General features: G+C 47.2%; 1 protein-coding gene across 1 annotated transcript in view; it reads right to left on the reverse strand.

Annotated features, from left to right (window-relative positions):
- LOC111153440 (catenin delta 2) overlaps positions 1–11,712 on the reverse strand; it is a 1,010,962-nt gene that overhangs the window by 390,046 nt on the left and 609,204 nt on the right. The window contains exon 7 of the mRNA XM_022512459.1: positions 3,815–4,382. Coding sequence (XP_022368167.1) covers positions 3,815–4,382 — 568 coding nt within the window. The remainder of the gene's footprint in view (positions 1–3,814; positions 4,383–11,712) is intronic.

Here is an 11,712-nt window from a genome sequence, read left to right on the forward strand (position 1 = left end):
TCAAAAGATCTCCTTTGTGTCTGAAGCAAAAATGAATGTCTTCTTCCGTACACATCCCAGTTAGCATGGCAGTATTATTAAATAAAACAAATTGACTTTTACTGAGGCTGGTAATGTGCTAGTACCTTCTGCATGCTACCTTATTTACGTCTAAATTAGACAAAGAGACATTACTGTGATCCCCTAGATGGGAGAACAACTTCAAGAAGGTGTGTTATGCACACCGTGGACAAGGCAGAGCGGGATTTCCACTCGGGCACCACTGTATGATGAAAAGACCTACCAAGGAGGAAAAGGAGGAGGTAGAAAGAAAACATTTTAAGACGGCTTCACATCCTGATGACCTAACAGCTGAGAAATCACACTTTTCCAGGTTTAATCTGAATTTGGTATTTTCCCAGACAGCTAGAACTCCCAGATTTCTGCCCGCACTTTATGAAGTTTGGCCACTGGGAAGATCTAGTGGAAAATGGAGGGGAATGTTCTTTACCAAGTGCTCCTACAACTGATGGTTTGAAATCCTCAGATAGAACCTTGAATCTCTGGAGACGATTGTAGCTAAGCAATAAAAACTGCTTGGAAAGAGTGTGCACATTTTTCAAGTCTCCAGTTTTCCTCTTCCCCCGGTTTTGTGGACCAGTCTCGCCCCATCCCCCCATCCTCACCTCCCATCCCTCTGCCTTTGGGAGGTTTCCCCTGCCATCCTTCACTGAAACTCTTCCACAAAGACTCTTCAACAAGACTTCTGAGGCTTGGGGTGCCTGGGTGGCTCAGTGAGTTAAGCCTCTGCCTCGACTCAGGTCATGATCTCAGGGTCCTGGGATCGAGCCTCACATCGGGCTCTCTGCTCGGCAGGGAGCCTGCTTCCCCCTCTCTCTCTGCCTGCCTCTCTGCCTGCTTGTGATCTCTCTCTCTCTCTGTTAAATAAATAAAAAATCTTAAAAAAAAAAAAAAAAAGACTTCCGAGGCTCTCCCTCTCACTCCCACCGGGCTGCTCTGTTGGCTGACCTCATGTCATTTCTTTGCCCTCCTTCTCTCTGATCCATCCCCACTGGACTCTTTGCTGTTCTACAAACATATCAACATTATCTGCCTTTACCAGCCTTCGAACTTGCTAGTCCTTCTGTTCAGCATGCGGTTCCCCAGGTATTAATATGGTCAGCTCCCTCACTTCCTTCATGACAGACTCAAAAGTCACCTTCTCATTACAGAGTTCCCTGGCCATTCTACCAAAACTACTTATCTTGCTGATTTTCTGTCTTCTCCATTTGAAATGAGGCCAAGCAGTTGGGTTGGTATTGGTCACTGCTGTATCTCCAGGGTCTACATCAGTGCCGGAACGCAAGAGGTGCTGAATTATTATTAAATGAACGAACTCATTCAATAGTGAAAGTTACTTTGTAGCCCATATTTGTACTTCGTAGTTATCAGTGACCAATCTCCAAAATCACAACCCCAAACACCCAAAAGCTATTTTTCAGCCTTGACTTCAATTGTGTTTTCGATTAGCAAACCGGGTGGCCCCAACCTTTCCGATGCCTGGAATGGTATCAGGCACGCAGATTAGGGGTGGGGTCCCCAAACTCCACTATTCCTGATTTCTTGCAAATGTTAGAGTCTGTCCCCATACCTTTCCTGGGCCATCGTTTTCTAATTTCTAAAGGGGCAATAGGATCTTCTGCCACTCAAGAATTTATGAGGAGTTACAGAGTAATTTTAAACTCAAAAACCATTAGCAACAATTTGCATGAGAAAAACCTTTAAATGCATATTTAAAAGCATGCATTTGGAACAAATAACTCAAACATTAAAACGTTCATTGTAGCTCTAAAATTAAGAATCCTCCATGGCACGTTGATTTTTTTTCCCCCTACCAGGTAGCATGATGAAATATGGTCAGAAAATCTGAGGAACACCTGAAAGTGCAGAGACAAGAGAAGGCACAAGGAATTGTCGGGAGCTCGGGGAAGTGCTTCTCTCTCTGGCCAGCACCTTCCTATCCCCAAACACACACACCCCGACATCAAACTCTCAAACATTCATTCAAGATTTTACAGAGGATAAGCGATTTTCACCACATATTTACTTTTAAAACCTCTTCCTAAATTCAGTGATGTAAAGAGCAGCGAGGCTTTCCTTCTGCCCCATTCACACTCCCCAAACTCTCCAACAGATCCATACTCCGTATTTTCACAAAGACAATTGAGGGGAGCAAGCACGTGGTTAGGACATATAATCAGCAGGAGAAAGAGCTGGAAGCTAAACTCTTGGTTTCTTTCCCCAGGTTTGCGCACGAAATGAAAGGGCTGTTGGCAAGCCACAGGGCCCTCTGGGACTCGGGATCTGCCCTCTGTGGCCACTGAGAAGGGCAAGGAGGGCGGTTTCAGTCCCCTACAAGCTCTGAGGTTGGCTCCCCACTCCTTGCCTGATCTAGTAACTTATTTTACAAGTGCATGAAACAGTGTTTCCAAACTTACATACACCAAGTTTCCCTGCGTGTCTCCTAGCCACCTCTGCCGTCCAGACTGCTAATCCCCAGTCCTTAACTTTGGTTCAGCCGCTGGGTCGGCATTAATGATCAGCTACCTCCAAAACTCTCTTAAAGAGTCTGAGAGAGAATATTTCCATTTCAGTAAAACACAGCTAGCTTAATTTGGCGGCAGTGGAATTCCAGCCTGCGTCCTGTTACAACAGGCCGGTCCACACTGGCAATTACTGTGCTGAATTACAGCAGCCTTTGGACACCTGCCTCTTGTATGCAACAAGTTCCTTTTTTTTTTTTTTAAATCCTATTTATCTTCAGTCATCTATTTATGTCAAGAAAGGAAACATATGAGCACAGCATCTGTTACTAGAGTGACACAATTACCAAATACTTTCATAAGAGGAAAAAAAAATCAACAATAAATATGGGTTCGTTGTCAGGTGCTTTAGGAGACAAAACATTAGTCTTTCGATCACAGTGGCTTGCTTGAGCAGATGGTGATACCAGCAGAGAATCCCCAGCTCAGCCTGGTGTTTGATGGGCTTAAGGACCACAGAAATGTCACCTCTTCCCAACTGGCAGAGAAAAGCAGGTTTCTTATCACAGCCCAACCCCTTCTTCCCTATAGTAAGCAGGTAACAAGTTCAAGGACTTCCTTATGGTTACTTTCCCCCCTTGTTTGAAACTATGTAAATGCAACGGGTATGGGGGAGTCCTTTGCTTCTCCCAGTAACTAAATTTAGACAAAATATTTTTAAAAATTTTGAAGAAATTAGAGCCATAACAAAGTAGTACCAATTCAAGGCAAGCAATCATTGGTTACTTTTTCACTACACTGCAAATCTATGTAAACTGAATGGCTGCTTTGGGAAAACTCTCCCATTTTTCTACAAAGGCATGTGGGTAACTACAGGTGATCACAGAGATTCTGCAGTTTTTATTTGCTTTGCTCTTCTTCGGGATATCATCAACAGGTCTGCGTGGGTCTTTGTTAAACTTGACTTAATTTTATGGATGTCTTAGACTTCGGATTGGGGCACGAGAGAGACACTGAGAGGCCGTTAGTTTGAGACTGCATTACTTCTCAAAGAAGTAACGGGCATATTTTAGTCTAGACACTAACGTAGCCTAGGGACGCCCTGGCTCTCCCCACGTACTGCGGATGCGGCACCCCGGCCCGCAGACACGCCCAACTCGAGAGCGGCTCAGGGCCCGCGGTCCGCGGCGTCCCGCACGCTCCCCTACGGAGCGCCCGGGTCGCGTCCCCTCCCGCCTCCTCCCCCCGCCCCCGCGGGCGAAGCCGCGGAAAGTGCCCGGCGAGCCGGTTACCTGCCAGGCTGCCCGGCCTCTGGAGGGTGGCCGTGGCATACAGCTCCTGCGAGTGCTTGCTGTACTGCTCGGACGCGTGGACCAGGCGCTTGGTGGGCGATAGGGTGGCGTACGTGCCGATGGTGGAGCTCAGCTGGTGGATGGGCGAGGAGGAGATGGTGGACTGCACGGTGGGGGGCGAGGTCACGCGGACCGGGGACAGGCCGGCCGAGGACACGACGATGTTGATGGGCGAGCTGGTGCTGTAGGACTTGGCCAGGCGGCTGGGCGACTGCTTGGGCGAGGAGCCGCGCGGCGCGGCGTAGGCGGCGCCCTCGGGGGCCGAGCCGCCGCGCTGCAGCTTGGTGGGCGAGCCGCCCTGCGGCGCGGCCAGCGGGGAGCCCCCGCGCGGCGGCGCGGGCAGCGTGGAGCTGGAGTAGTAGAGCGCGGCGGCGGCGGCGGCCGGCGGCGCGTCGGGCAGGTGGAAGGCGCTGCCCAGGCTGGGCGCGAACGGCTCCCGCGGCGGCGGCGGCGGCGGCGGCGGCGCGGGCTCGGGCCCCGCCAGGTGCGCCGCGCGGCTCGTCGTGCCCTGTGCGCGGGAGAGGAGAGGACACGCGCGCTCAGCCAGCGGGAAGCAAAGCCCCCCGCCTCCTCCCTCCCCCGCCCCCCGCAACCTTTCCCCGCGCGGCCCGGCCCCCCGGCCAGGGAGGGGGCACCTCGGGCGCTCGGCGGCACCGCGCGCGGGAGCGGGACGCAGGACGAAGGCGGCCCCGCGACCTTCTCGCGCCCGGTCTCTTCCTCCAGGAGGGACCCCTGGCCGGCGCGGGCCGGCCGACAGCGGGGCGGGAATCACGTCTGGGAGCGGGACAGTGTTCTGCTTGCATAGCTAAGGCGTTTCTGGAATAGCAGAGGCATCGCATTAGGCACCTCGGGGTTTTAAAAGGCCACCCCTAGGGCCACGGGGATCTGCTTGAAGGCAGTCAGGATCCGCTCGTTCTGATGAGACTTCGAGGCGCCAAATCCCCCGCCCCACCCCCACGGTCATGTCACTGGATACAGTGTCTACCTCCAAAATGGGCTAAGTTGCATACTTATCTGGAGAACATCAAGAATAACCTACTTCTCAGAGTTTATTCTGTTGCTATTGTGGTGATTCTTCTTTTGGGACCAGAAAGGTTAAAAGGAGGGAAAAATACCAAGTCAAAATAAATACCCTTGGTCTTAAATTATTTAAAAAATAAATAAATAAAGCATTTCTAGAGGAATCAGAGCAATTGCAAATAAAAGACTAAAAAAGCTTCCTTTTTCTAGATTTTAACGGTGGGCAACAAATCTTTCGGCATCTCTCTCTCTCTCTCTCTCTCTCTCTAGCTGGCTTTTAAGAGCCCCCTGCAGCTGTGTCTTCAAACTGAAAGCCAGTTGCCTCTCATTTATTTACAAGAACACAAAAGACAAGAAGGGCTGGGGTGGACTGGTGAGACGGCTGGAGGGGAAAGCACTTTCCTTGAATCTTGTCCAGAGACAAATTTGCATCCGAATGAAAACACTGCATTGTCAGATACTCCTGGGCAGGGGGTCTGGGGTCTTCCAGGCTTTCCCGGAGGAGCAGAAAGGTTTTTGAGAGCAGGCTCGTGTGAAAAGCGGGTAGGACTGGGCGCTGAGAGAAACTGGGAAGGAAGGTTTTGAAATTAGGGGTGGGAACGGAGTGGGAAGGAGGCAGGGGTAAGGTGGCGGGAAGGGGGAGAGAGACGCAACAAACGCCGTCCATCAGAAGCTTGAGCGCTGCCTCTCCACCCATTTTGGAATGACCATTGGTAAATGAACAGCCTGGGCACCGCCATCAGCACACACAGCGCATTCCAAATGTTATCTGGATGTCTGGTTCATGGGAAGATCCAAGGGAGTGAGTCGAGTAAAATAAAAATCCTTTATTAAGGACAGTAGGATAAGAGGAGATAGAGTGACGAAAGACTATGTGTGTGGGTGCGTGTGTATGCATTATATGCGACATGTGTATTCTACCTATTTCTGTATATTTTATATAAGTGCACTGACAAAGATTTTCTCTAGTCATGCTCCTTTGAACTCTCTACTCCATTAGCCCCTGGTTTGGGGAGTTTCTGTGCTCATCTCTTGAGTTATCTGGTTTTAGCAAGAATCCCGCTGAGGCAGTTTACCCAGAGGCCCCCGTGCTCTGCTGGGGGATCACCCTGCAGGTCCCACAGGGTTCCTCATGCCCCTCCACCCGCCCCAACCATCAAGTGCCTTCTCAGCAAGAATCCTGTGACAGAGATTTAATCAGAGCCCCCTGCCCAGATGTTTCCTCTTAGCAATTTTCTCCCCATTGACTCTACCCTGACCCTTGGCCACAAATCCCACTTTTCCTTGTTGAAGTAAGGATAGAGCCTAGTTCACTACCGAGGTCTCTTTTCTTCTACTAGGGAATTTTTTTTCCCCCTGAATAAAATCTGTGTTCACCACTTTACTGTCCAGCTCTAGTTTCCCTTTAATACCACTGAAGAAATTAGTTTGAATTTAACATTAGGAGTAAAAGGAAAATGGAACTACCAAAGCTTTGTTCACTAAGGTGTTTCTAGAAACTACAGTAAGGCCTGATTCATGGTAGAGGTACCATGGATATTTGCAGAATAAAGGAACAGTTAATAAGGCCGGTCCCAAGTCTTTGGCAATAGGGCTGGGTTTATGTGAGGATTATATGGGTGCAGAAGCTTGATAGAACCCGAGAGCTCCTCCTGAGCCTGAGATACCTTCTGGCCTCTGCCAGAATCGTCAGAAGGGAGCTGCTTACTTCCAGTGCCGCTTCCATCCCAGTAGAAGTTCTGAGCAAGAAATGCACAGGCCGGGCTTCTCGAACCTGACTGTGTATTATCATGAGTGGGGAGCTTTTTAAAAAAATCTCAGTATCCAGGCTATACCTTAGCCATTCACACAATCTCTGGAGGTGGGACTCAGAAGCAGGCTTTTAGGAAGCTCTCCAGGTGATTCCCATGTGCAACCACATAGGCGAACAAGTTCTCCCCAGAGCACTGGTTTTCCGAGTGTGGTCCCACCACGGTCAGCACCGGCCCACCCTAATTGAATTGGAGGCTCTGGGACAGGGGCCCAGGGCTGTTTTAACAATTCTGAAGGTGGTTGCTAGTTTAAAGCCCCCGGTCTAGAAGATCTAGATCTGATGCAGGGGTCTGGAGCGAGCCCGAGAGCCTGAGTTTCTAACAACCTCCCCAGAGAGGCGGATGTGGGTGACGGAGAACCACCACTATAGCAGCAGACAGCGACCTTCTTCCTTCACTTTTTTCCTGAAGCTCTCCTGGGGCCTGAGCTACATTCTGCTGTGCAAAACCTAGCTGACAAGTAGCAGAAAAGCCTACGATAGGAAGTTTCTCTAAACCTTTCCTACAGGAGCAGAAGGAGGAGAGAGAACCCCAGAGGCTCTAAGGAGAGTCCCCTGCTTATAACGGGACAAATACTTTGTGTTATGTCTTGGAAATGTACCATTCATGATAACCCTATGTGACATTAATGATTCCATTACCAAGCTGCATGATTTCTAATACAACAAATACTAAAGTATACTTATTAGTATGTGTATTAGTATACAAATACTAAAGTATAATATAAATTAAAGCAATGCTATGTAGAACTCTAGGATTTAAACATTAGAATGATGCGGGTCCTAGGAAAACCGCTGAACACCCTTGGCACACATTTAATTTCCCTTTCAGTCTGTTGGAACACCTAGTCTCAGGAGCGCTAAATGCTAAATATTATTGTCTCCAAAGAGTCCTTAATAGCCCCCAACGCTGTGGAAGTTTTGAGAACTGCCATATCAGCTCCCGGTATTTTGACAGGCTCTAGCAGCCAGTTCAGAAATCTTTTAAATATTGTAGGATCTTGGTGACATTTTGCCATTTTTTACATGAAAAAAATTAAAACACAAGAAATAAAATTTTTTTACAAGCTCTTTAAGATTGGTATTGTTCCTGTTCGAAGTGTTTTGTATCTGCACTGCCCAGTATGGTAGCCAGTAGACACAGGACCCTATTGGGTACTTAAAAATGGCATTGGATTTTAACACATATTTTAATTAATTTGAACTTCAATAGGTAAATGTGGCTGCTGGGCCACCTTACTGGACTGTGATATAAGCTCCTTTGCTGTTTATAATAAATAACCTAGGGGTGTTAGGCTCCCTTCGGATGGAGTCATAAAGGCCCAGGAACTATTCTTTGGTTACAAAGAGAATTCTGTTATTACCGTATCAGTTGGACAAAAGGAGTAGTCTTTTGGGAGTTTGTGTTTGTTTTGTTCCATTATGTAATTTTATTTAACAACTCTTAGCTAGTTAAGGATACAAAATCCATGCCTCAATCCTAGGTTTATTACTACCTAGGTCATTGGGTTAAAAAGAATATAAACAGATTTTAACATGGATAAAATGTCACCCACTTTACTGTCATAGAAGCTCAATTCTACCTTAAAAGTATGTTAACACTGTAAAACTGTAAATCTAATTTTAAAGGTAGAGTTCCAAAACTTAAAAAAAAAAAAAAAACCCAAAACAACAACATCAACAAAAAACTAATTACTATATACCTTCTTCCCTAAGGATATCTGGAAATGCAATAAGAAGTGAAATAATCTTTTTATGATGGGACCCTTAAAATAATATAAAAATTCCTACATACTTGGAGCAGATCGCCCCCTAATACTTTTGTCCTTTGAGAAGGACAATTTCTGTTGGTATTTTCATTCTCAGCTCTTTGGAAGAGACCAACACAAAGGGCTACTTTGTTTTTCCTAACCCCTCCAAAATGGGACACTCACCTATGTGAAATTAACAAGGAAGTAGAACATTGTCAAGTAAATACTTTGATTAAATAGTTTCCAATAGGCTGACTTTGGTGTACACTAAATGTCTTTCCTTCCTTACTTCTCATTGTGGAAATTCATCAAGAGAAAAAAGAAACATTCTAGTTCCAATGGATACTTTATGTATATTATATCTCAAGTTAAAAAAAAAAAAAAGGTAGAGATTTTAAAAAAATGAGACATGAAGGGAGCACCTAGGTGGCTCAGTCATTAAGTGCCTGCCTTCCGCTCAGGTTACAATTCCAGGGTCCTGGGATCCAGCCCTACATTGGGCTCCCTGCTCAGTGGGAAGCCTGTTTCTCCCTCTCCCATTCCCCCTGCTGTGCTCCCACTCACTGTCTCTGTCTGTCAAATAAATAAAAATCTTTTTTAAAAAAGGAGACATGAACAATACATACAACTTATCCAAGCTCTTATAAATTAGCTATTTCATTTGCCTAAGATTTTACATATAAGTTTCAGTTGGGGCAGATCTAGAACATACTATAGTTGTGATTTGTCATAATTTGTACAGAATAATTTCAGGCCTACAATTATGACATTGTTCTTTTCTGGAAGTCTGAGCCCCTGAAAATATGGCGGTCTTGGACCAGAATGTGGCATTGGCCTCAACACCGAGCACAGTTGCTTCCTCATCCCTTCACATTTTATCTTCCATCCAGGGATGGGCATGGAGCGACATGGGGGAAAAAAATTCCCCAAACTCAGAAACTTAATGTTCATTCTTTGGAGACCGGTCAGTGACAAAAACAAACAAACAAACACAACAACAACAACAAACAGACAAAACCAACCCACAAAAACCAAAAAACAAACAAACAAAACAAAACAAAAAACACAAACCAACAAAGTCCTGCTGTGCTGCAGCCAGTTAACAAAAGACTTGACAGCTCAGGCTGTGTCGGGAACCTTGATTTCAGATCATGAGTAAGCCGTGTCACCGTGGTAAGCACCACATTTTATAAAGCAGGTCCATGATTTATGGGCAGCCCTCGTGAAGATGCATTTAGACCTGCCAAGTTTCCCGGAGTTGTCAGCAAGGCCCCCAACTCTGGGTCAGGAGGAATATTTGCCCAGAATGCCGGGCAGCCGGGCCCTTGCTGTCAAGAATGGACAACGGGACACCCTGTTCCCGAGGCTTCCCCGAGGAAGCCTGATGACATGGGGTCAGCTGTCTGTTCCCCACCAGCTGTCTCATCGTTTTCATTTTCCTGGGATTACCATCAGACTGGTGAGCCTAGTAATCCCTGGCGCAGAGATTCCTGGTTGTGGAGGCTAAGGAGGTCCTGGGCAAAAACAATGCCACGAGAGGCAAAGCCAGAAAGCGCATTTCCAAGGAAGGCAGAGGCAACAGGGCGAGTCCGGCCAGGCGTGGAAGAGCAGTGACGTGGGGAGGTGACACTGGTTGGATGAGCAAGGGGCTGGGCAGCTGTCTGAGGGAATGCAACTAAGAAAATAAAAGCGATGACTGGAGAATATTTGTTCGATGAGTTAAGAAGCCTGAATAGTTCTTAACTACTGAAAAACTGGACATGGTTTTAAGATGACATCTTTGAAGAAATACATTTCTAAACCAGGACAAGCTGGTAACATGATTTAGAAATACTGTCTACATGCTGTTGGTTAAAACATCTGAGAGCATGTAGAACTTTCCTAGAGTGAGTCTGCACACTCAGGGGGACAGAGTCCTTTACCCTGACAACTTGGAAATGAGGAGAAATCACGCCTCCAAATGCCAAACAGTCTCATTGTCTGAAATGCTCCTACAACACAACACAATTAAAATGGATCTACATTCCCAGGTAAGTTTTGTGCCCTTGAACTTACCCTCTGGGATGAAATGTACTTGCTTGAACACTACAATCATTGCCCCCCCCCCCAGTTTTGGTATCTTCTCTTTTGAAATTAACTTTAAAAGGAATGCCACTCTTTAAAATAAGTCCCAAGGTAGAAAATCCTTGCGCCGTGAGAAAGGTTTGATTTTGGAAATAGCCAAATAAAATCAAGAGCCTTGTCCAGCAATTTCCCCAAGGAGCACTGGTTTTGGGAAAAACTAACCTGAAACACAAAGAGACAGCTTCCGTTCACGGTTCAGGCTATCCCTGGAGTCATCAGTGCTGGACGAAGACAGAAGGGCAGGGTCTACCTGGCAGTGACCTTGTACTAACACTGAAAGGTAGTGCCCAGAGCAAAGAAAACTTAATTGAAAAACCAAGGAGTCTGGAAGGAATTCCTTCCCCAGAAGAGAACAACTCAATTAAAAGGGCCATAAGAGCTATAATCTTTGAGATAAAAATGGGGACCACTCTCACTGCTTTCTTTTCAGACGAGGCTCCCACAATTAGAGAGAGAGTGGGAGGGAGCAGAGGCACTTGCAAACCTATCAGCCCTTCACTGCAGTGAGAAGGAGGTAACACTGCATCTATTTTCTCGGGGTTTCCCAGTCACTAGTACAAACCCGGTGGTTCCGATTTTTACATCCTGGGGGATGGTTTTTCCTACCCTCTGCCCTCCCTTTAATACAGGTATGATTAGGGTAGTTATCAATAAATATTCAGAAGATGATGTCATATGGCCATTAAAAGGCTCTACCAATGGAGCGGCGCCTGGGTGGCTCGGTCGGTTAAGTGTCTGACTCTTGATTTCGGCTCAGGTCATGATCTCAGGGTCCTGGGATTGAGCCCTGCGGTGGGGGCGGCGGGGGGGGGGGGTGTCCCTGCTCAGTGGGGAGTCTCCTTGAGATTCTCTCTCTTCCTCTCCCTCTGCTCCTCCCACCACCTGCTCACAAGCTCCCCCTGCAAATAAATAAATCCTTCTAAAAAAAGCCTCTACCGGGACGCCTGGGTGGCTCAGTTGGTTAAGCAGCTGCCTTCCGCTCAGGTCATGATCCCAGCGTCCTGGGATCGAGTCCCACATCGGGCTCCTTGCCCATCAGGGAGCCTGCTTCTTCCTCTGCCTCTGCCTGCCATTCTGTCTACCTGTGCTTGCTCTCTCTCCCTCTCTCTCTCTCTGACAAATAAATAAATAAA

The sequence above is a fragment of the Enhydra lutris genome, unplaced genomic scaffold (assembly GCF_002288905.1).
Source record: "Enhydra lutris kenyoni isolate GAN:26980312 unplaced genomic scaffold, ASM228890v2 scaffoldscaffold32, whole genome shotgun sequence".
Taxonomy (NCBI): Eukaryota; Metazoa; Chordata; class Mammalia; order Carnivora; family Mustelidae; genus Enhydra; species Enhydra lutris.